General features: G+C 47.5%; 1 protein-coding gene across 6 annotated transcripts in view; it reads left to right on the top strand.

Moving 5' to 3' along the window:
- Positions 1-25,407, top strand: part of SLC4A11 (solute carrier family 4 member 11) — a 252,993-nt gene that overhangs the window by 198,728 nt on the left and 28,858 nt on the right. For all 6 annotated transcript variants that reach the window (XM_081876743.1, XM_081876742.1, XM_081876739.1 and 3 more), the window contains 7 exons: positions 6,172-6,297; positions 7,803-7,916; positions 13,537-13,669; positions 14,548-14,621; positions 20,002-20,218; positions 21,326-21,432; positions 24,835-25,003. In XM_081876743.1, the coding sequence (XP_081732869.1) occupies positions 6,172-6,297; positions 7,803-7,916; positions 13,537-13,669; positions 14,548-14,621; positions 20,002-20,218; positions 21,326-21,432; positions 24,835-25,003 (940 nt within the window). The remainder of the gene's footprint in view (positions 1-6,171; positions 6,298-7,802; positions 7,917-13,536; positions 13,670-14,547; positions 14,622-20,001; positions 20,219-21,325; positions 21,433-24,834; positions 25,004-25,407) is intronic.

Genomic DNA, 25,407 nt, shown 5'->3' with positions numbered 1-25,407 from the left:
AGCCTTGTACCATAGATTCCGGCATATAAGACGACTTTTTAACCCCGGAAAAGAGGTTAAAAAGTCGGGGGTTGTTTTATACGCCAGGTATGGCTGCAGTGGGCCACAGGCTCCGCTCCGCGCCAGGAGGAAGCCACCCAGTGAAGCGGGGTTAGGGTTAGATGTGGGGAATTTGCAGAAATAATATATTGATGTTATGTATCATAGATTCCGGTGTATTAGGCGACGGGGCGTATCAGATGACCCCCCAAATTGGCAGCTGCCAATTTGGGGGGTCGTCTTATACGCTTTGGCAGCTTCGCTTCTGATCAGCGCCATTTAGCATCTAACAACTTTTTTACAGTTCTTCATAGATTTCCTTAAGATTAAAATGTTTTGGACCAACATCATTTTGCAGGTATCACAGCAGAACTTGTAATGGATTTAAAGGTATGGTGTAATTAACCATATCTTCTGATAAATTTAAGATTTTCTCCCAATAAGTTCTAATCTCATCACAACTCCACCAAACATGTAGTTAACTTTATTTCTTCTGCTTTTCCAACAATGATCACTAAGGCTGCACACCATTTAATCTGATTAGAAAATTTAAATTATAGGGATCCCCCCCCCCAAGCCCCTCCAGAGACTAAGGAAGATGGAGGTACCTCAGAGATTGAGGAATGATTTATGTAGAGGCCAGAAGGATGGAGTGGAGAACAAAATCACCCATCTGATTTTGCAGATACCTGCCCAATTTTTTGTATATTTCTTTACAGATTTAATATCCCACCAGTCCTGTGCAGCTTGCAACTCTTGCAAAATTCCTAAAAGTGAGAGCCAGTAGCTTGAAACATAAGAAATGTGTGCGTTGTAAAAGTGTCATAAGTCAACTGTGGTATCTGAAGAAACAAGCCAGATACGTGTTCTAATCAAGTTTAACATACCAAATAAAAAAGTTTCCCAAGTAAGAAGTCTCTTCCTTTTCCCTGCAAGGCTAGGCTCAGATTAGCCTCTCTGGAAAATTGTGGAGAAGTCTCTACTCCATGTCCCCAACCTTTCTGCCAGTAGAAATGAGGCTTTTGAGCCGAGGTCTTACTATAGATCAGGGTTTCCCCAGTTGGGTCTCTGGCTGTTGTTGGACTACAACTCCCATCATCCCTAGCTAGAAGAAGCAGTTGTTGGAGATGATGGGAGTGGTAGTCCAAAAAGAGCTGGACAGCCAATTTTGGGAAACCTTGCTCTGTATCTCATGTTGTGGTCCCAAGAGGGGTGCCCCTGCAAAGTACGCAGGACCCCAGGAAAAGACCCAATGCTTTGAGTCACTACCATTTTGCTTCGTAGCCAAAAGGACTAAAAAATGGTGCAGTGTGTACAGCAGGAGAATTCTGATGCTTGCTTTTAGAAATGGGAAAATCGCTGAGCACGATGTGCTCCCAGCCGCGCATAGCGTTAGAGTTCTTGGTTCGAAGTGTGCAGTTTCCCAAGAAGGTCTGATTAAAGTCTTTCCAGATAGCATGTGCCTACTTCGGGGAATGTGTACTTGTCACTTAATTCCTTGTAGAGGAGGCTGCATTCTCGCTCTCCCGCCGCCCCTGCTGAGTTGGGCACGGTGAGCTGGGTATGTTTTCGCCTGGAGGAGAGACGATTAAGGGGAAACCCGATAGAATTCTTCAAATATCTGAGGAGCTGTCAGGCAGCGGACAAAGCACACTTGCTTCCCTGGTGCTCCTGTGTACGTGACTAGAACTAATGGGTGGAGATTGCAAGGAGGCCGATCTTGGTTAAGCGTTAAGAGAAAAGAGCTGTCGGACAGTAGAACGACCTGCCTCTGGAAGTGGGAACTTTTCAGCAGAGCAGGAGTACCAGCTTGGCCCCATGACGTGGGTGCCCAGGGCCATGGGTTCCATGCAGCATGCATGCCCTAGTGCCGAAATTTGTGGGTGCCCAGCCACTTCATGGAAAATTTTGTGGGTGCTTGAGCACCCAGGGCCCAAGGGAGCTGGCACCTATGAAGCAGAGGGTGGATGGCCTTGTTGTTGCATCCTGCACTCATTTAGCAGAAGGTTGGGCTAGAGGCTCTCAGGCTCCCTTGCAACACCATGATTCTTTCCCAGTGAGAGTTGCCATATGTCCTCTTTTTCCTGGACACGTCCTCTTTATCATAGGTATGTAGAAGGAGAGTCTCCATTCATGGTTAAAGGTAAAAGGACCCCGACCGTTAAGTCCAGTCGTGGACGACTGGGGTTGCAGTGCTCATCTTGCTTTACTGGGCGAGGGAGCCGGCATACAGCTTCCGGGTCATGTGGCTAGCATGACTAAGCTGCTTCTGGCGAACCAGAGCAGCCCATGGAAATGCCGTTTACTTTCCCACCGGAGTGGTACCTATTTATCTACTTGCACTTTGGCGTGCTTTTGAACTGCTAGGTTGGCAGGAGCAGGGACTGAGCAACGGGAGCTCACCCCGTTGTGGGGATTCGAACCACCAACCTTCTAATCAGCAAGCCCTAGGCTCTGTGGTTTAACCCACAGTTAAAAGTAAAAGTCGTCAAATGTGCCGTCTTTTTTGCCCTTCAAAATATGCATCTCCCTTTGCTCGGCCTCTCTGGCATTCTTTCTCTTCATTCTGGCCACAGTTTTCTATCAGTTCTTTAGTTGTTTCTCTCTTTTTAAAAAGATGGGATGAGAACAGGGTTCCCAGTCTCCTGCTACTTTCTTACAGTGTGAATGAGTCCCTTGGAGCTAGAGTTTCAGAGCAGATAGTGTGGAGCCCATTGCAGCCAAAGTCGTTTCCATAAGTGAGGGCGAACCATGTTTGTCGTAAGCAAACACTTGTACTTCAGAGTGGTGAGATCACCGGGAGCAGAGACTTGCTGTGATGGATGCTGCTGCCTCTTCCCTGCCAAAGGCTAGCCTTGAATTTGTCACTTCCTGCCTTGTTTTCTTCACACGGGTGTTGTGTCACCTAATTAGAGTTTTGTGTTTTTGCAGTTCTGCAAGGAGCGCGATTGGCAAGGACTGCAAAACAGTGAGCATCCGTCTGCACAGATCTTTCCTCTTTCCATTATACTGCAGCTGTTCAACATGCGTAGTTGGGGACAGGCGGGCGATCCAATTCGGTTTGCGTTTAAAGGCGAACCTTCGTCATTCTCACTTGCAAGAGCCAGGATGCCGCCATCTTTCGAAATTCGCACTTCTCTGAATTTTGCAAGGTTCTCCAACTGAGTGATGCATTCAGAAATGCATACATTGGGATAAAGCTTGAGTTAAAGATGCATATATCACTTTAAAAAAACACATGTGCTGATGAATTTTCATGGGGACCTTTTAAAAAAGGCAAATAGATAAGGAAACATGGAGAACTGAACTTAAAATAAGAAACAGAGAGAAACCAAAACTAACAGATTTGCTCTTTCTTTTTTGTGGGAGCTGCATTTAGAGATGGAGCGCTTGCCTGGTAGTCATAGGTGGCAAGAATAGCTTACAGGTGTGAGCAGAACTAGTGGAGGGGAGTCGGGGTGCTCCATCTCTCTGTGAACTCAGCAATAGAAACCAGAGAGTCTGGAAGAGGAGGAAAGCCCCCTTCCCCTTACCTAGTATAGAAGAGCAGGGAGCTGCTGCAAGAGGCATGGTGCTTCTTAATTCCTCCGCTGCCAGCCCACGGCAGGCTAGATGGAAAAATGATGCTCTACGGGCTAGCAACTTCTCTGCACCTATTTGCAAGGCTGGACAAATAGTCTGGCTCAGCATAAGGCTATGTTCCATGAATTCATAAATATTTTTTTAAAAAAAATTCAAAAGCGACATTTATCTCCCCCAGGGATAATGTTTGTTTGTCAGCGTGTTTTCGAGCTGGAAGCTCCAGTCTCAAGGGCTCACACAAACACATCTATTGAGCATAGTCTAAAATAACACCCAGACTATTGAGCATAGTTTAAAATAACACTCAGACAAACTCAGCATGTAAGGAATAAGATGTGGTGTGCATTCAGCTGTGTGCAAATACAAATTTGTGGCAAAAACTGAACGCTTTGATTAAAAGTGTGTGTGTGTGTGTGTGTGTGTGTGTGTGTGTCTCCCAGGAGCAAACATGTCTCATCCTCTCTGTGAGATATAATAGCCATGAGGAATAGAAGCTGTAGAGCCATTGGAATCCCCTGGGTGTTCTGTTTATTTTCTCAAATTTAGCTTCCTCGCCTGGGAGTATTTTCCTCTGCTTAAAAAGAAATCTTATCTTCAGCAAGGACGAGTGTGTGTGTGTGTGTGTGTGTGTGCGCGCGCGCACACATAGCAGAGCCTTATTCAGCTGTTTCGCAGGCAGTCTTTGGCCAAGTAAGAATGAAATCCTTCATTCTGACCCTCTGCCCTTTGTTAAATTCAGGAACAGCAGGCAGATTCTGGTTCAGCTGCTGCTAGTTATTTTTCCCCTCCCTCCCGCTAGTTTCAGTCCTCTCCTTGTACATGAGTGTACAAGCCAGGGGTTCATTTATTTGCAGGAATCAATCGCCCACCAGCCTCCCCAAAGGAGCCTCTGTGATGCTTTAGCATGGGTCCATGTTTGGTTTGCCTTTGTCTGTTTGGAGAATTTTTAAAATAAAATAATTGACTCGCGTCCAGGGAAGCAAATGCCAGCCCTTGAAGCAAGCCAGCAAAGCCGTTTTTGAGGTGCCGTTTTGCTGCATGTTTTTCCTTTTTGACATTTCATCATACGTTCTGCTAAGCCTCCTACAGCGCTATGTAAACCCCTGGAGGTTGGCTGCCAGGGCGACAGGGTGTTCAAGATTTGGTTTGCATCAGGTTTTCCCCTAAGGGCTTTTTGGTCTCTTCCTGCCACCCCACGCCACGTTATAATTGGAAACATTTGCTAGAGATTTTGCAGTGGGCGCAAACCCAACATGAAAAAGAGGGTGGCTGCACAATGGTGGGTTTTGCCTTGGACCAGGAATTTAAGATGACCTGGTATAAAGTGAAACAGAGGGGGGTTTTGGGGTGGGGGGCAGAATTACCCACTAAGAGGCAAGGAGACATGGTGGGGGCTGCTCACAAGGTTCAAATGACTACCGGACTTTGAAAAGCTGGTTCATCAAATTTTTTTTAACGAATTAAACCAACTAGTTTTCATTGGATTTTGAATAAATGTGCAATGTATTGTTACCGATTTGAATTTTATCGCATTGCTATCAATCGTGCAAACCGCTATTCTGAATACAGTGGTAGCTTGGTTGTCGAACTTAATATGTTCCAGGAGTCCATTCGACTCCTGAGACAGTACGAAAATGAAGGCGCGGCTTCTGATTGGCCGCAGGAGCTTCCTGCACTCAATTGGAAGCTGCGCCGGATGTTCAGCTTCCAAAAAACGTTCACAAACCGGAACACTCACTTACGGGTTTGCGGCGTTCAGGAGCCAAAACATCTGAGTACCAAGACGTTCAGGATCCAAGGTACAACTGTAATGCGCGCTCTTTCCTCTATAGGGTTTTATAAACAAGAATGCTTTTTATAGGGGAGGGGGCACCAGGGATGCATTTATCTTTTATTCCCCTTCCTTCCCTCCCCCTCCCCTTTTTATAAAGATTCCTCGCTCTGGAATCCCACAGCTAATTCTCTCCTGGTCTCCTCGCTGGCCGAAATAGAACTAATTTAGCCAGCTAGCTCTGGTGATCATCTAATGTTTATTGGGTGGATTTCCCTCCTAAATTGATTTTTGATTTTATTGTTATTCATGTTTTATACCGTATTTTATGCTGTTTTTTGTAGCATCAATTAAGTGTTTTAGATTTGTTGTTAGCCGCCCTGAGCCCGGTTTTCTGAACCGGGAAAGGCGGGGTATAAATATTATTATTATTATTATTAATGGAACTAAGGGGCAGTGGCCCCCAAACTGTTTACGGACCACTGATAGTGAAGCATAGCAGCAGATTCACTCAGGGAAGTCTCCAAACCAGCAGAGGCTAGTCCAGTAGGACTGTCCCACTGTCCCAGCCAACCCCCACTTAAATGGGATGACTCTTGTTGTCCATGTGCTTCTTATTAGAACCATAGAGTTGGAAGGGACCGTGAGGGGATTGTCCAGTCCTTCCTCCTGCAGTGTGGGTCTGCCCTTTTGGTTACAGCTTTGGCGTCGAGCGCGCTTCGATCCATGTGGAGTTCGCCCCCCCCTTTCTTCACTTTGCTCTTTGGGGTTTGTTTTAGGCATCATCGGCAACAACAAAGCCATAGGCAAATATATCACCACCATGATCTTTCTGTACTTCGCCTGCCTCCTGCCTTCCATCGCTTTTGGCTCCCTCAATGACGAAAACACGGACGGGGTCATCGGTGAGTCTTCCCTCCTTCCTGCCCCATCCCTCGCTCGCCCCCCTGGAAGTTCCGGTTCTCACTGGGGACCCCGGAGGGAAGATCTAATTTGTGTGATCACAACCAAAGAAACCACTGCTGTCTAAACAAAGGAAGCCCTTTTAAGGGCGATTTTTCTTCTCTCCCCAAGATAAGCTTAAAGGTAAAGGTAAAGGGACCCCTGACCATTAGGTCCAGTCGTGACCGACTCTGCGGTTGCGGCGCTCATCTCGCTTTATTGGCCGAGGGAGCCGGCGTACAGCTTCCGGGTCATGTGGCCAGCATGACTAGGCCGCTTCTGGCAAACCAGAGCAGCGCACGGAAATGCCGTTTACCTTCCCGCCGGAGCAGTACCTATTTATCTACTTGCACTTTGATGTGCTTTCAGACTGCTAGGTTGGCAGGAGCAGGGACCGAGCAACGGGAGCTCACCCCGTCACGGGGATTCGAACCGCTGACCTTCTGATCGGCAAGTCCTAGGCTCTGTGGTTTAACCCACAGCACCACCTGCGTCCCAAGATAAGCTTACTGCTTAGATTAGACTAGTAGTTCACAGACACACACACTCGGCCTGGGCAATGTATTGGTATATCGCCCAGAACTGGTTTGAGAGCCAGTAGAGTGCATGACGCATTCACCCGGTGGTATGTCAGAAGTAAAGCCCATTGGCTTGCTCTAATGAAAAAGTACAAATGGAGCAAATTTGCAGGTTCACTATAGCTTTGCATAACACATGTTTCATTTCAGCGTTTATAGTCTGCTTTTTCCAGTTCACGGTGGCTTGCAGAAACTGAAAGCAATGCATGATAATAAAAAATTATTATTATTATTGGAAAATATCCAGCGCAATTGAAAAAGGGCGAAAAGTCAACAGTGCCTTAAAAGAGCTTACTGGAGTAAAACTGCCTTGACTGCTTGTCTGAAAGGAAGCCGTGTTTATTAATGTTATTTATTCTGGCTTTGCCAATCAGAAGGAGGGGTATCAAAGACTTGCCCCCAACCCCTGGAAATTAGACCCAGACCCTACCCTGCCAGTTCCTCAGATTTCCACACTCATTGTTTGCATGTGGTTCTTCACTGTCAAATGGACTGTGAGCTTTCTTGAAAGCTGAAAATCTGAAGTTGGTGCTTAGCACTGCATCCAGTTTCACTGTACTTTGTTAGGATACTTTTTTAAAAGATATATGCAGTGCAGGCACTGCGGCTACAGTACAAAGGAGAAGACTGTTACAAGGAGGAGGAGAGACTTAACTGTTTTGCTTTTGCACCAAAAAAGGTGCAGGCATCTACACAACTGTGTCCAGTGTGACAGTCCATGCTCCCACAGCTCCGCTCCTAGCTAATGCTTTGAGCATGTCTGTTGCACCAGTGTGCATAGTGCACTGTGCTCTTTGCACCATCAGTGGTGCCATCATTTAACGCAAGCTTGCTTCGACAGCCACATGATTCTTGCAAATTCATCTCCCCCCCCCCTCCTAACTTTTCAGATGTGCAGAAAACCATCGTTGGCCAGTGCATTGGTGGTCTTCTCTATGCGCTGTTCTCAGGCCAGCCGCTTGTGGTGCTGTTGACGACGGCTCCTTTAGCGCTCTACATCAATGGTGAGTTTGTCGCGCCAGCTGCTTGTGTTGCATCTGAAGGCAGCCCCGTTTAGGGAAGTTTTAAAATGTTGGATGTTTTAGCGTGTTTTTTAATATTCTCTTGGGAGCCGTCCAGAGTGGCTGGAAAATATTGTAAAATTAAAGAATGTTAGAATGATGTTGGACAGAAATTAAGTGGTTTCCAGCTGTAATGCTTAAGAGATATGAAAAAAAAAAAGGTTTAGAAATAAGTAAAAAACTAATGGTGAGGATTTGCTGAACTAACAATTTGAATTGGAATACAAGAAAGGGAGGTATCAGGAGGTCTGGAAAATAAGTTAAAAGAAAATAAGTATAAAAGTATAAAAGTATAAAAGAAAAGTAGTAGTTGTAGTTATTGTCAGGGAACTGCCATCGGAGAGACAGGTAGTGGACAGGCTACAGGAGAATAGGAGAGAATCTGCAGTAGAAGAGGGAACCAGCAGGGGGAGTGCAGGAGTCACAGCGGAGGGGAGGCTCTGGGATGCTTCCAGTGAGAGTAGTGGAGAGGTAACGGGACCCCCGTTGGGAACGCCCACCCTTCGCCGGAAACTGTCACGCAGAGAGTCTCGAAAGCGCATGTCTGTCAAAGAGCTTTTATGTTGGCGTAAATTCCGTAGACGCCCACTGTCAGATTCTACCAGCGACTGACGGAGTCATGCTTTGGGGGCTCCGTTAGTGCATCGGTTTGGATGACCAGCCAAACCCCAGAGGGATCAAGCTTTTATGCACAAGCAGCACACTATCCCACCACAGCAATCTGACAGTCTTTGAAAGCAGCTTGTGCAAGCAGAAGGCATCATGAGCGAACCATCCGGAACCGGAGGAGCAGGAGCGGGAGCTGGCGCAGATCCAAGCCTGGAACAAAGGTACAGGGCGTTGGAGGTCCAGCTGGCACTGCAAACGGCGAGGCTCGAGGAGAGGAGGGCTCAAGATGCAGATAAGGGGAAGACCACCCCACTTGCCAGACGGGTGCCTGGACTGGTGCAGAAATTTGGGGGGGATCCCCGGAACTATCAAGCCTTTAGGACAGAGATGCAATATGCACTCAATCTACTGTTTGATGACTTCCCCGACGAGAACTCTAGAGTGGCGTACGTGATTGGCCATCTAGAGGGAGGGGCGAGGGACTGGGTTCGGCCCCTGATGGCAGCCAATAATGAAATCTTAAAGGACACAATGAAGTTTTTCCGCGCCATGGACTTGATGTTTTCCAGCGAGATCGAGCAGGGAGTGGTGCGCAGGCAGTTAATGGCGTGTAAACAGGGGAGCCGATCTGTACGTGAGTACTGGACTGAGTTCACCATGCTGATTCATAGACTTGGGTGGGACCTTGCTAGTGAACCTATTCAAATGCTGTTTGAAGAAGGTCTCTCTCCGGCAGTGAAAGATGAACTTTCCCGGGCGCCTAGGGCGGAGTCTATGGATCAGCTGACTAAATCAGCGCTGTCCATTGGGGCACGCCAGGAAGCTAGAGCTATGGAAAAGCGGGAAGGAAAGGGGGAACGTTGGAAGGACTTCCGCATTCCAGAGATTCCGGAGCAGCCTTTCCCGCCAGCAGAGCCGATGGAACTTGGAACAGCGCGCGCGCGCGCAGTTTCAAACACCAGTGAAGGGCGGAAGAAGGAGGGAAAGAGCGGCAAGAGATGCTATCTCTGCCAACAGCCAGGTCACTTTGCCAGAGTCTGTCCGCAAAGGAAGGAATGGCAAGGGATGGCGGGAACTGTTGGGGGGAAGGAGGAAGAAGAAATCACGGAGCCAGTAAAAGCCAACGCCTGGTTGCCAACATCAGGGCACAGCAGCCAGGCCAGGGAGTAATGAATGTGCCCACGCCGGAACCTCCAAGACCAGCGCTTGTGATAGAGGTGTTGCTGGAACTGGCAAACGGACACCCACTGAAGATAAAGGCGCTATTGGATTCAGGTAGCTCATGTAATTTCATGAGCAAAGAGTTTGCAGCTGCACACCAAATACAGACTATCCCATTGAGTAAGCCTTTGCAGGTTACCACGATTGATGGGAGGGAGCTGTTGGGAGGAGAAGTGAGCCAACAGACTGTACCAATGATAATGAGGGTGGCACGACACACCGAACTGATAGCGTTTAACGTAGCCACCTTGGGAGGAGCTCCTATTATCTTGGGTATGAGCTGGCTGGCGCTACACGATCCGCTAGTAGGCTGGCATCAGAGAGTGGTTTCCTTTGGATCAGCACATTGCCTAGAACACTGCAAGGAGGGAGAGGCTCAGGCAGGCGCCAGGGGCACTCTAGCAGGGATGGAAGTGATGGACAAAGGGAGGGTGCCACCACAATACGCTGACTTGCTTGACGTATTCAGCGAAAAAGAAGCAGATAAACTGCCCCCGCACAGACCCTTTGATTGTCAAATTACCTTACTCCCAGGAGCACAATTGCCAGTGGGCAAGCTGTATGCAATGTCAGACAGTGAGATGCAGGAGTTAAGGGAGTTCATTGACAAGAATCTCAAGCGAGGTTTCATCAGAGAGTCACGAGCGGTGGGGGGCAGCCCAGTGTTCTTTGTGGACAAAAAAAACACAGGCAAGCCCAGGCTTGTATGTGATTTCAGGGCCCTAAATGCAGTGTCAGAACCAGTGACTTTCCCTATGCCCAGAATTGATGACATTCTAACACGGGTGAGAAAAGGGAAAATTTTTACCAAGCTGGACCTTAGGGGGGCATATAACTTGATACGTGTGAGAAAGGGGGATGAGTGGAAGACCACTATGTTCACCCCCTTGGGGGCCTTTGAGTACCTCGTTATGCCTTTCGGATTACAAGCGGGCTCCGCCTGCTTTCAATCATTCATGAATCACGTCCTGGGGCCACTGCTCTACAAGAACTGCGTAGCGTTCTTAGATGACGTCCTGGTGTACTCAGACAATGAGGAGCAGCATGTGCGAGATGTAAGAGAGGTACTGAGCAAGCTGCGAGAAAACCGGCTGTGGGTGAAACTGGAGAAGTGTCAGTTTCATACCAAGGAGGTGGAATTCCTGGGGTACCGGTTGTCTGACAAGGGATTGGCCATGGATCCCAGCAAGGTTCAAGCGGTACTGGAATGGAAAACACCAAAAACCAAGAAGGACGTGCAAAGGTTCCTGGGCTTCGGAAACTTCTATAGGAAGTTCATCAAAAACTTTGCCCATTTAACAGCGCCCATCACGGATTGTCTTAGTAGCAAAAAGAAATTTGTTTGGACGGGAGAAGCGCAACAAGCGTTCGAACGCTTAAAGCAGGCGTTTGCGTCGGAAGAGCAACTCTTGCACGTGGATCTACAACAACCAATGAGAGTGGAGACTGACGCGTCAGACCGAGCGGTGGGGGCCGTTCTTCTCCAGCCGGGAAAAGATACGTCTGAATGGAGACCGTGTGCATTCTTCTCGCGGAAGTTGAACAAATCAGAGAGGAACTACACAGTGTACGACCGAGAACTGCTCGCCATTCATGAAGCATTCCGGAAATGGCGGCACTTGCTGATTGGGGCGCAGCACAAGGTTCAAGTCCGAACTGACCACAAAAATCTGGAATACTGGAGAACAGCCCGAGTGCTGAACCAGAGACAAGTGAGATGGGCCCAGGAGTTCTCCAAATTCCACTTTGAGATTCGTTACGTGCCCGGCTCCGAGAACGTGAGGGCGGACGCTCTTTCCAGGAAACCTGAGTACTTAGAGGGGGAGGGAGCGCCTGAGGCAAGGCATGTAATCCCTGAAGACCGCTGGGTGTGTGGGGCGGCATTGGTGGGGCAGAGGGAACTGATAGAGGGTACGGAGAACGATGAATACGCCCAAGAGAAACTCAGAGAGCTCCGGAGGACAGAGGAGAACACAGGGGGGTTCGAAGAAAAGAACGGGGCGTTGTATTACAAAGGGGCACTGTACATACCCGACGGGGAACTGAGGGGCAGAGTACTCAAGCAGTTGCATGACAGCCCCACAGCGGGACATTTTGGACAGCACAAAACCATGTGGTTGGTTACCAGGGAGTTTTGGTGGCCCAAGGTGAGGGAGGACGTACGGGAATATGTCAGGGGTTGCGACAGGTGCCAGCGAGCGAAAGGAGAGAGGGTGGCGCCAGCGGGGCTATTACAACCCTTACCCACGCCCGAAAGGCCATGGGAGGGGGAAGCAGAGTCGGAAAACACTTGGGTACCAGCAGAGGTAGTCAATGACGAGGTTTTAATAGAAACATTTCATCAGCGTTTCCCAAGAAAACCGCAACCCGTGGCTCGATTTAGAAGGGAACACTTTGGGACCACCGATGAGGAAGGAGAGTTTGAAGGGTTCCCAGAGTCAGGGGTGGGTGAAGAAGCCGACTCCGACGAAGAAGAGGAAGACGGGGAGAGAGACGGTACGCCGTGGCTGGAAGTGTTAGAATCCTCGGACGACGAGGAGAGTTCCTTCAGGGGCTTTCCGCCCTCACCGCCAGTGGGAGAGGAGGCGGGAGGGGGTGAAGGGGGCCCTGGGGGGGAGGTGGATGTCAGGGAACTGCCATCGGAGAGACAGGTAGTGGACAGGCTACAGGAGAATAGGAGAGAATCTGCAGTAGAAGAGGGAACCAGCAGGGGGAGTGCAGGAGTCACAGCGGAGGGGAGGCTCTGGGATGCTTCCAGTGAGAGTAGTGGAGAGGTAACGGGACCCCCGTTGGGAACGCCCACCCTTCGCCGGAAACTGTCACGCAGAGAGTCTCGAAAGCGCATGTCTGTCAAAGAGCTTTTATGTTGGCGTAAATTCCGTAGACGCCCACTGTCAGATTCTACCAGCGACTGACGGAGTCATGCTTTGGGGGCTCCGTTAGTGCATCGGTTTGGATGACCAGCCAAACCCCAGAGGGATCAAGCTTTTATGCACAAGCAGCACACTATCCCACCACAGTTATTGTTGTCATTGTTGTTGTTGTTATTATTGCATGTTTACAATACAGTGGTGCCCCGCAAGACGAATGCCTCGCAAGACGAAAAACTCCGTTTTCCGTTTTTCGAGGCGCTTCGCAAGACAAATTTCCCTATGGGCTTGCTTCGCAAGACGAAAACGTCTTGCGAGTCTTGCGAGTTTTTTCCCTTTCCCCCCCTTTTTCTAAGCTGCTAAGCCGCTAATAGCCACTTTGCCACTAAGCCGCTAATAGCTGCTAAGCCGCTAATAGCGCTAAGCCGCTAATAGGGGTGCTTCGCAAGACGAAAAAACCGCAAGACGAAGAGACTCGCGGAACGAATTAATTTCGTCTTGCGAGGCACCACTGTATGTATAAACAAATCAAGCCCCATGTGGCACTACAGTTCTGCAGCATGATTTAATAACTATATTCATGCACATGCCTTCTTTGTGCAACTGCATCCGTTGTTGCATCCAATTGTTTATGTGCTGGTTACTTTAGGCGTAGAATATTACTTGTATATAATTATTATTATTGACTATATTTATATACTGCCTGTTTTCCAAGGATCACAAGGTTGTTTACAATATAAAAACACAGAAACCTAATTCTTGTACGTGGCTGGTTGTTGTATTTGGGTAGCTGAGGCTGCCATTGGTACATTTCTGTCTTTGTCATTTCTGTCTTTGTGTGATGATGCTCTTTTCGTTTTCAGTGATCAAAGGGATCTGCACTGACTACAACTTGGAATTTCGCGCTTTCTACGCCTGGGTGGGACTCTGGAACAGTTTCTTCCTGATGCTCTACTCCCTTTTCAATTTCAGTCTTGTAATGAAGCTCTTCAAAAGGTAACTCCTCACATTATCTCCACCACTTTGGTAGGCGGGAAATTGCCACCATAGGATCATAGACTTGGAAGGGACCCTGAGGATCATCTAGTCCAGAGCTTTCCAAACTGTGTTTCGCGACACTTCAGTGTGTAGGTGTGTCACACGAACGCTCCCTGTGCTCCTCACAGGGCTGGAAAGGGGTTCATTTAACCTCCCGTTTGCTAGTAAAATTGAATTACTGTGTCACGAAAGGATGCATATCAAAAAAGTGTGTCACCAACATGGAATTTTTTTTTTTAAAAAAAAAATCCAGTAGCACCTTAGAGACCAACTAAGTTTGTTCTGGGTATGAGCTTTCGTGTTCATGCACACTTCTTCAGATACACTGAAACAGAAGTCACCAGACCCTTCTATATAGTGAGAAGGTGGGGAGGGGTATTACTCAGAAGGGTGGTGGGAATGAATGATTGGCTGATAGGTGTGGTAAACCTGTTGATGACTGCATTTGGTCTTACAGGAAAAAGCAAGGGGTGAGATGGCTAAAAATAGCTTTATCATGTATAATGAGATAAGAATCCAATGTCTCTATTCAGACCAGGTCTCTCCATGGTTTTAAGTTTGGTAATAAGTTGCAACTCAGCAACTTCTCTTTCCAGCCTATTTCTGAATTCTTCTGTAATAAGACAGCTACTTTGAGATCTTGTATAGAATGTCCTGGGAGATTGTTCTCCTACTGGTTTCTCTGTCTTGTGATTCCTGATACCAGATTTATGTCCATTTATCCTTTGGCGTAGGGTTCTCACGCCTTGCTTTTTCCTTAAAATATATTTTAAAACGCTGATCCGAATAAGACCTTGTAACTCACATGCGATGACCCACATGGAATTTCTTTTCAGGTCGACGGAAGAAATCATTGCACTTTTTATCTCCATCACATTTGTCCTTGATGCTCTCAAGGGCATAACAAAAGGTAAGCCAGGCAGCAGGTGACTCTCTTTGTTGTTGGTTGTGGAAACCATGAGGAGTTGTGTTCTTGCAGCCTTCTGTTCTTTTGTTGTTGTTGTTTAGTCGTGTCCGACTCTTGGTGACCCCCTGGACCAGAGCACGCCAGGCACTCCTGTCTTCCACTGCCTCCTGCAGTTTGGTCAAACTCATGCTGGTAGCTTCCAGAACACTGTCCAATCATCTCATCCTCCGTCGTCCCCTTCTCCTTGTGCCCTCCATTTCCCCCAACATCAGGGTCTTTTCCAGGGAGTCTTCTCTTCTCATGAGGTGGCCAAAGTACTGGAGCCTCAGCTTCAGGATCTGTCCTTCCAGTGAGCACTCAGGGCTGATTTCCTTCAGAATGGAGAGGTTTGATCTTCTTGCAGTCCATGGGACTCTCAAGAGTCTTCTCCAGCACCATAATTCAAAAGCATCAATTCTTCGGCGATCTGCCTTCTTTATGGTCCAGCTCTCACTTCCATACATCACTACCGTATAGCTTTAACTATACGGACCTTTGTGGGCAAGGTGATGTCTCTGCTTTTTAAGATGCTGTCTAGGTTTGTCATTGCTTTTCTCCCAAGAAGCAGGCGTCTTTTAATTTCGTGACTGCTGTCCCCATCTGCAGTGATTCTGTTCTTTAGTCATGCAAAAAGGGCTTTGTAGAACGAGGTGTGGAAAGTGTTTGGAACTGAGGACCTTCATTCGTGCCTTGTTTTTGTGCTGTGATTCCAAAGGGTAAAATCAGCACAGATCATACCGCAGATCTGCTGAACGATTGGACTCCTAACCTTAAAAAGCAAGTTTGATTTGGAGGCCTCTCATAGTGGTTGCTGGTTGAGAGGCTGAGGCCCAGAACATTTAGGGTGCGCCGGGCCGGCAGAAAGCTGCCTCTGGACACATTCATGCCATAAATTTAAAGCTCTGTGACACCACTTTAAACAGTGGTGGTTTCCCTCAAAGAATCCTGGGAGATGTAGTCTGTTAAGGGTGCTGGGAGTTGTTAGGAGACCCCCCTGTTCCACTCACGGAACTACAGTTCTCAGAGCTCCCTGTGAAGAGGGATTGATCATCAAATCAACCTGGGAACTGTAGTTTTGGGAGGGGAAATGGGGGTCTCCTCAACTCCCAGCACCCTTAACAAGCTACGACTTGCCCAAATATTTAATCAGGATAAAGCAATAGGATTTGAAATTAAGAATCAAAATTACAAAAACTATTATTACAAAACTCGAAAAAGAGTATATCCAAAATGTATAATTTATTATTAGAATGTGAGTTAAAGGATGAAGAAGTAAAATAAGTTATGACTAATTGGGCATGCGATATAGGTGACGCAATTCGGAGAAATTATGGAAATGTGATATTAAATTTACGGCATGTTACACAATCAGAGAAAATTTGAAAAAAAATTGTTCTTTTTTGTTTGTTTTTGTTTTCCTTTTTTTGTATCCTCCCCCCCCCCCTTGTTTGTATGGTATTATTTTTGATTCAGTGTTTGTAATTTCTGTTATAATTTTGCATTGGGGGGGGGGGTTTAGAAACAAGCTACGACTCCCAGAATTCTTTGGGTGGAAACCATGACCGCTTAAAGTGGGGTGAAAGTGCTTCGAATGTAAGGCATGAATGTTCACAATTTCCTCTGCCCACAAATGAGTGCAAGAAGTGAGTTGTTTTCCTCTGCCTCTGTGGTCTGCAGATGTATGGAATAACCAGAATCTCTAGCCCTCATTAACCCCCCGCTTGTTTTTTTCGGAACTCGCTTGCTGGGGGCTTGGAGGGGGGAGGCCGTGTCCTTTTCCATCCCTGTGTATGACCCATTTCCTTCCAACGGGAAGATCAGTTGAATATCTCTCTTAATTTCTAAAGCTCCGTTGGTCCAGCGGCTCTGCAGGAAAGGGGCGTGGGAGGTTTCCCCCTCCCTCTCTTTTTAAAATCTCATCACATTCAAGCCCCACATTCTTCTCACCAGCTTAATGACACTTTGTTTTCCAAAGTTGTGGCTTAGCCACCTAAGCTGCACTCCTGTTTGATCTTGACTTCTGCACTTTGCAGGAAACAGCCAGGCAGCAGCTGAAGCAAACAACATCAGAGGGACCTTAAATAACTCCCCGAAGCTGCGACAGCTCTGCTTTAGTCAGGAGACGCCTTTTGTGTTATTTAAAGGGCAATCTGTTAATCAATTTTCGTGCAGAGAGGGATCCCTTCAGCTGCCCTCCTGGGCCGCATCAGCCGAAAGTTGCTAAATAAGCGGCAGTTGAATATTAAATACTAAATTCCTAATTACGCGGCAGGCTTGGGGAGATAACCTGCCAGTCAGTTATCACGAACCAGGAAATGGGAGCAGGAGTGTGCTTAGGATAGTTGGGAGGGCCACAAGGGTCATATACCCTATAATTCAGAATTTTTTCACCCCACACGGGGCTCAAACCCACAACCTGGATATTAAGAGTCTCAGTCCCTACCGACTGAGCTATCCCCCATGCTTGTAGTGCCAGAGATCAGCAGTGGGGGGGGGGGGCTTCAGCCTGAGGGCCACCTTCCTTGTAAGCAACCTTTGAGGGGCCACATGGCAGTGGGTGGGGCCAGGAGCAGAAGTGGGCGTGGCAATGGGCATAGCTCTTACTCTTGCCCAGATAGCAATGTGGCCTTCAGCTTGGACGACCGTGTTCCCCCGCCCAGCAGAACAAAGTTCTGCTGGTGTCAATGGAAGCTCCAAGTGAGCATGGATAGGGACGGAGATGCAAATCTTGGAAGAAAAGGTTGCAAAAAGGGCCGGGGGCTGTGGCCTTGGGTTCCCTTGAGCATTCCAGCCGGCAGCCACAAGTTCCCCTCCTTATTATTATTATCATTTTTTTTTATTATGTATTTATTAAATTTCTATGCCACCCTTCATCCAATGATCACAGGCTGGTTTAAAGTATAAAAACACAAAAACCATACCATAATAACAAACAAAAACCTTCCCCACCACAGAATTTAAAAGGCCATAGATTGGCTAATTAGCCAAAAACCTGGGAGAAGAGGAATGTTTTTGCCTGGCGCTTAAAGGAAATAATTTATTATATTTTTATGCCGCTTTTCAGTGAAATGAATTGCAAAGCACCTTATGAACAATAAAAGACAGTAACATGATGGAACTTCATAGAACAGGGATCAGCAAACTTTTTCAGCAGGGGGCCGGTCCATCATCCCTCAGACCATGTGGTGGGCCGGACTATATTTTTTTGGGGGGGTGTGGATGAACAAATTCCTATGCCCCACAAATAACCCAAAGAGGCATTTTAAATAAAAGGACACATTCTACTCATGTAAAAACACGCTGATTCCTGGACCGTCCGAGGGCTGGATTGAGAAGGCGATTGGGCCGCATCCGGCCCACGGGCCTTAGGTTGTCTGCCCCTGTCATAGAACATCACAAATGCAACACAAATCATATAGAAAAATTAGGGAATCACCGTTTCATGTGCACAGACAAAGGAGCAGAGACTCTAGGAGTTATCAGCAAAAGTTGGCTTTGTTCATCCGAAGAATAGGAAAATGATGTAAAGATCAGCCATTTTCTACAGACGTATATAGCCCGTGGCATTTCAAAGTTGCACACATCAGATCTTAGGTTATTTATTAAAATGACGTACATGAGCTTCTAAGGAACAACCATGGAACTGGTGAACAATGGTTAGCAAACACCTGTGCTTAGCTGGCTCTTGCATGAGACCACATCTGCCCTGTTGTTTGCTGCTGAGCATCTTTACCCCTTAACTTCATGATGTCTTAAAAGGGTCTGCAGCTCTTTTAACTCGCTGAAAGGCTGGGCTTGGAGGAATCATCCTGTTTTGTATACCCTTTCAACCAGTGCATGACCTATGTCAGCTTGTTCCCTTCACGACTCTGCCTTCTTTCTGCAAGAACAATCTCTCTCTAGCAGGCAGAAAAATTGTCTCTACCTGACAGAACCCCAGACTTGGCGTAAACAGTGATTCTAACCAGCACCATATTTTGTGTGGTTTTATGTGTGAGAGAGATGGAGCGTCTTAAAGGTCTCTGAGCGAGCAAGACTAGACACTTCTGGATTTAGGTCAGGCTCCCACAGCAGGTGGCGCTGTGGGTTAAACCACAGAGCCTAGGGCTTGCCAATCAGAAAGTCAGCAGTTCAAATCCCCGTGACGGTGTGAGCTCCCATTGCTCGGTCCCTGCTCCTGCCAACCTAGCAGTTCGAAAGCACATCATGTGCAAGTAGATAAATAGGGACCTCTCCGGCGGGAAGGTAAACACCGTTTCCATGTGCTGCTCTGGTTTGCCAGAAGCGGCTTAGTCATGCTGGCCACATGACCCGGAAGCTGTCTGCAGACAAACACCGGCTCCCTCGGCCTATAGAGCGAGATGAGCGCGCAACCCCAGAGTCGGTCACGACTGGACCTAAGGGTCAGGGGTCCCTGTCCCTTTACCTTTACCCGATGCAAAGCCTTTGAAATATGAGACAAATATCATATTTCACAGTCTGGGAGAGTCTGTGGCAGGGAGAATCAGAATCAGAAACTGAAGTGGAGGAGGACGAAGACCAAGAGGCAGAGATGAGTCCAGCTGGTGAAGAGTTGTGGCTATTTCCTACTCCTGCTGCGACAAACTCCCCTTGTCTCCCAGGACCAGTAGAGGCATGAAGAAGGCAGAGGAGAAATTAGGGTCATGCAGGCACGGTCTCAGATTGCTTGGGGGGAAACCCTGGAGAGGAGGGGACTTAGGCGGCTGTGGGGAGGTGGGGAACTTCAGTCTGAGCAACTGCTTCATGGTGGAAAGACCTGCCGGCGTTGAGTCTCTCTGCTCATTAGGCATGACACCCCTCTGCAGATCCTGCTTTCTGCTAATAAAGACTTAGCTCAGCTTGTTTGGGTGATTCACTGCTGGCTCACTCCTGACAAAGAGAAACCTTGTGTGCTGAGCCTAGCATGTAGTTCGACCAAAGATGTCTTCCTTTCCTTGAAAAGAGCAGACAAGGTAATACAGTGGTAGCTTGGTTTTTGGACGTCTCCATTGCCGAACGTTTCAGTTTTCGAACGCCAAAAACCCGGAAGAAAATGCTTCTGTTTTTGAACGTGCCTCAGAGGTTTAACGGCTTCCTCTGCGTGTATCTGTTGTTTTTCACAATTTTCTCTATTGAATTAGCAGGCCTCGGTTTTCAAACATTTTGGAAGTCGAATGGTCTTCGGAACAGATTATGTTCGAAAACCAAGATTGTGTGATCCTCTGGAATAAGAAACAAGTTCTTCTTTGCCCTGTCCCTGTCCCAGCCCCACCTATGAGTGCCACAGGCCTGGCTTCTATTAAAATGCACTCATTTTTCTTCTCTCTTTCCCTCTCTGTTTTAGTTTTTACAAAGTACTACCATTTCCCGAGAGTGCACAGCACACCGATTGATAACACCACCTTCTTCTTGAACATGTCAGCTGAGCGCTCAGCACTGGCGAACCAGACGGACGCCCCCCCTGCTGCTACGCAGTATGGGCGAGAGACAGCCGTTCTTAGTCTCATGCTGATGCTGGGAACCCTTTGGCTCGGTCACACGCTGTATCAGTTTAAGAAAAGGTACGTCAAAGATGATGGGGAGCCCATGGCCCTCTGGGTATTGCTGGCATCCAACTCCCACTGGCCCCAGTCGGCATGACCAGCGATGAGGAATTACGGGAGTTGTAGAGCAGCAAAAAAAAAGCAAACAAAGCAAACAAAAAAAACGGTGTGGCGTGGGTGGCGGTGTGCGTTAAACCACAGAGCCTAGGGCTTGCCGATCAGAAGGTTGGCGGTTCAAATCCCCATGATAGTGTGAGCTCCCGTTGCTCGGTCCCTGCTCCTGCCAACCTACCAGTTCGAAAGCATGTCAAAGTGCAAGTAGATAAATAGGTACCACTCTGGCGGGAAGGTAAACGGTGTTTCTGTGTGCTGCTGTGGTTCGCCAGAAGTGGCTTCGTCATGCTGGCCACATGACCCGGAAGCTGTATGCCAGCTCCCTCGGCCAATAAAGCAGAATGAGTGCCGCAACCCCAGAGTCAGTCACGACTGGACCTAATAGTCAGGGGTCCCTTTACCTTTAGAGCATCAAAAATAAAAATAAAAATGGAATAGCAAAGCCAGACATAGTACCAATACTTGGTGGGTTGCAAACATCTTAGAACCCAGTACATTAGATTGAAGAGGAAGGCCTGTGGCTCAATGATAAAATGCTGCTTTGTATGTTGTGAACCGTCCTGAGATCTACAGAAGAAGGATAGTATACAAATTGAATACCTAAATATGCAGAAGTTCGCAAGTTCAATCCTTGGCATCTCCAGGTCTTTTTTAAAAAAAATAAAATATGTGTTTCAGGTATCTTTAACTTGGATTATGTGCTGTGTGTTGCTTAGTTAAACTGATTTTACTCCTCCCATTGCTAGAAATATAGATGCAAACTTAGAAATAAAAGCAGTCTAAATTGGTTCATCCATCCTATGTCCATAAAGATTTCAGGGGGGATGATGATGATGATGATGATGATCAGCAGCACCATGCTCTAACCCACTAAGCTATCCAGCTGGGTCTGCTCTGAGTAGGACCAGTGCTATATAACCCCCCACCATCCTTCCATTTTAAGCCCCTGAAGTAGAAATGCTGTATTCCTTTGCCCTGACTTGAGTATTTGTAATATATTTATCCTTGCAGCCCTTATTTGCACGCCAGAGTCCGCGAAATCCTGTCCGACTGTGCCTTGCCCATTTCTGTCCTAACCTTTTCCGCCGTGGGGTCTTATTTCTTCAAGGAAATAACAAGTAAGTCTTTGGTCTCCTCGCAGCCGGGAGGTTTATGGGATCGCAAACATGCCTGAGGAAGGTATAGCTCAGAACTGTGACGCCCAAACCCCAGAGGTGACTCCCCACAACCCAAATAATTACGCTCCCAAGTTCACAGTCTGCGTTAATTCATGCGGCAAGCTAATCAGACGAGATGGTATCAGCAGGGTTTGTTTTGTTCCTGCGAGTTATTCCAGCCTGTAATTTAATTTCAGCGTAATTAAAACGTCGGGTTTTTTTGCATTGTTTATTATTATTATTATTAAATACCTGATCCTCCATATGGTTCTGGCAAGGGAACAAAAGGCTCGCCTAATTGCCAAAGGCAGGAAGACTTGTCAGCAAACCTACAGATGTTCTGGTGATGGGTTTGACCTGTGAGCTTTTCCCTCCGTCCGCCACTTAATATTTTTCCTAATTGAAACGTGCTGATGGCCTGGCACATCTGCTAGGACGATCAGATGCACAAGGAAACCTGAAAAATTATCCAAGGTCCCTCTCGGCCAAGCGGGTCACCTTTTCCACATCAGGAAGGCAGGAATCGCCTGCCCCAGTGATGACGCGCATGGGAAATGCGAGGAAATGAATGGAAGAGAATTAAGAAAGGTTCCTCTCCCCCCCTCTCCCCCCCCCAGGGGACCATCATTCCATCCATTCGGAACTGGAAAGTGGGCAGCTTTCGGTTGCGTGTGTGCATGCCTGTGCCCTGACTTCCTTAATGACAATTGCTCCCTTGCCACCTGTCAGAAAGCAAACTAATGCGGGGTATTTTGTGGAAATCCCCGTTGCGCAGCTTGCAAAGCAACAGCTTCAGGTGCACCTCAGCTGCTGAGATGGGAACTGGCCCAAGCGCTGGAGGGATGAAAGATATAACTCTGGTGTTTTGCCTGAAGCCGTTGGCCATCTTCTGAGTGCAGCCGCTCTGGTTTCCAGGCGCGCAAACACACAAACGCCATCACACACCCAATAACAACAACAGCTGCCAGCTGTTCTCCTGCTGCGTACGGAGAACGGGGAAGACTGACCTTGCAATTTCTGGTCCACAGTCTTCTTCAAGCTTGGGTCGCCATTGGCTGTTTGACTACGACGCCCCTCATCCCTAGCTCTCTTAAACAAAAGGTTGAGGATGATGGGAGTTGTAGTCCAACAACACTGAACTAGAGGACATGCTCTTTCAAGCCTTGCTGGTCCAGGCTTGCTTTGGCTGTGTAGCTTAAGAGAAGGAGGGAGATGGATCTTGTAGGTCCTGGTGGGGTTTAGGGGAGGGTAAGGAAGATGCAGGGTGGTGCTGTGGGTTAAACCACAGAGCCTAGGGCTTGCCAATCAGAAGGTCGGCGGTTCAAATCCCTGCGACGGGGTGAGCTCCCGTTGCTCGGTCCCTGCTCCTGCCAACCTAGCAGTTTGAAAGCAGGTCAAAGTGCAAGTAGATAAATAGGTACCGCTCCGGCCGGAAGGTAAACGGTGTTTCCATGCGCTGCTCTGGTTCGCCAGAAGCAGCTTAGTCATGCTGGCCACATGACCTGGAAGCTGTACGCCAGCTCCCTTGGCCAATAAAGCGAGATGAGCGCCGCAACCCCAGAGTCGGTCACAACTGGACCTAATAGTCCGGGGTCCCTTTACCTTTACCTTTAAGGAAGAATGCCAGAGTCAGTGCTACTGCTAAGGAACTCCAGGGATCTTGAACAGATCTTGGCTAAGGGTCACAATTACATAGGGAGAAGTCATTTTCAGAGCAAACTGCAATATTCTGCAGCTATACGTCTACTGTAAAATGATAACGGGAACAGCTTCTGTCGGTACAGGAGTCCAAATTGCAGATGTCCCATGCATTGCACCAAATGTGCATTTTGGGGGCATAATAATAATAATAATTATACCCCACTCTTCTTTCCCCAGCCATTCTGGGCAGCTCCCAACAGGATATTAAAAACACAATAAAACATCAAACATTAAAAACTTCCCTAAACATGGGATGGCTGGTGGCCCAAATTTGTGCATGAGAGGCAGGTCAAACCACGCTTGGGATTCCAGAATGGTTTGTCCTAAAGGAGAAGGCTTGGACCACCCACCTCCAGGGCAGCGAAACTGAACAAGTGACTTTGCAAGGCTGCATTTCACACTACAGAAGTCTGCAGCTAGTTCATTCCTGCCTACTCATCTAAAATTGCCTCCGTCCAACAGGGTTGAATGGACCCTTGGTTCAGATTCTTCCAAAATTAGCACTTCCCATCCCCAGCTGTATCCAGGTGACCCACTGAATCATTGCCCCTAGTTGCTCAGGAAGATCAGAAGAAGAAGAAGAAGAGTTTGGATTTGATACCCTGCCTTTCACTCCCTTTAAGGAGTCTCAAAGCAGCTAACATTCTCCTTTCCCTTCCTCCCCCACAACAAACACTCTGTGAGGTGAGTGGGGCTGAGAGACTTCGGAGAAGTGTGACTGGCCCAAGGTCACCCAGCAGCTGCATGTGGAGGAGCAGGGAAGCGAACCCGGTTCCCCAGATTATGAGTCCACCGCTCTTAACCACCACACCACACTGGCTCAAAAGGGCAGTTTTGCAAGGTCCCGTCCACCATCTTGTTTCAAAATGGTATCCACTGGTTGTGATATCGCAAGAGTGTTCAAATGTATACCAAACACACAACTTTCCAAACAAATGTGGTAGAGCCATCCCGATTTGTTTGCACAAATTTTGAACAGGTGTGTTACCTCTTTTTATTACCCCAAGAGCACACTCTTCCGTTGACAGACGGATGACAACTAATTTGCAACTATTACGTTTATTGAACATTCGTTCTTCACGTTGCATATGACATTGCCCAACATCATTGTTTATTCCACACTTCCCAGTGCATTTTCCTTTTTATCCCAGATTATTTTTATTAATTTTCCAAGTGATTACAAATCAAACCAAATTACTTTAATTTAATACAATTTCTTAAAATCAGGTTTCTCACTCCTGTTGCAAACATATGTTGATCGTTTCCTCCCATAGACACATCATTTCTTATTTAATGTCCAACTGATCTTTCACTTGTCGTTAGTCCATTCTTGCAGCTGACCACATTTTTTTCTCCTTAGAATAAAGCGCCTCTGTTACATCTTATAAATATAAAATCCATTTCACATGTGTAGCTTTTCATAGACATTGTTGTTTCAGACCTGGGAGAATTAATTACTGTCTTCCATTGTTCAGTGCATTTTCCCATCTCTGTTCTTGCTGCAAAAAGGCCTCCCCCTTCCTTTTTCTTTCTTTGGAAATGGGTTTCTTGCACAAGAGCAGCGAGTCCACTTTCTTTCCGCAGCCTAAGTTTGCCCGCAAAACCGTGGCAGTCGGGAAGCAGTTTCTGAAGAAACCTTTGCTGCCTGTTTGTGTCTTTCAGTGTCTAAGTTTAATTACAACCCGTCGGAGAGCTTGTTCGTGTTGGCCCCCCTCCTAGACCTCTCCATTGGCTCCGTTATGAGTGCGATGGGCTTGGGGTTCTTGCTCTCCATGCTTTTCTTCATCGAGCAAAATATAGTGGCATCACTCACAAATGCCCCGGAAAACAGGTATTTTTGTGTGTGTGTCTGTTTTGTGTTCACCTGTTCTGTTATAATTCTTCCACGTTTAAGGTGGCAGTGGGGTGGGGGTAGGGGCAGGGGGCATGCTGGGAGGCCTCACGTCAAATTCTGCTTCCTTCACAATGAGGACTAGACATTGGTGGAGCGTCTCCACCCCCATCGTTCTGCCCGGACACTGAGTTCCAGCTCCGAGGGCCTTCTGGTGGGTCCCTTAATACAAGAAGCCAAGTTACAGGGAACCAGGCAGAGGGCCTTCTCGGTGGTGGCGCCCACCCTGTGGAATGCCCTCCCATCAGATGTCAAAGAAATAACTGTATGACTTTTGGAAGACGTCTGAAGGCAGCCCTGTTTAGGGAAGTTTTTAATGTTTGATGTTTTAATGTGTTTTTAAT

This window comes from Podarcis erhardii (genome assembly GCF_964252035.2).
Source record: "Podarcis erhardii genome assembly, chromosome: 9".
Classification (NCBI taxonomy): Eukaryota; Metazoa; Chordata; class Lepidosauria; order Squamata; family Lacertidae; genus Podarcis; species Podarcis erhardii.
Note: the sequence above shows the minus strand (reverse complement) of the source record. Positions and strands in the feature narration are given on the sequence as shown.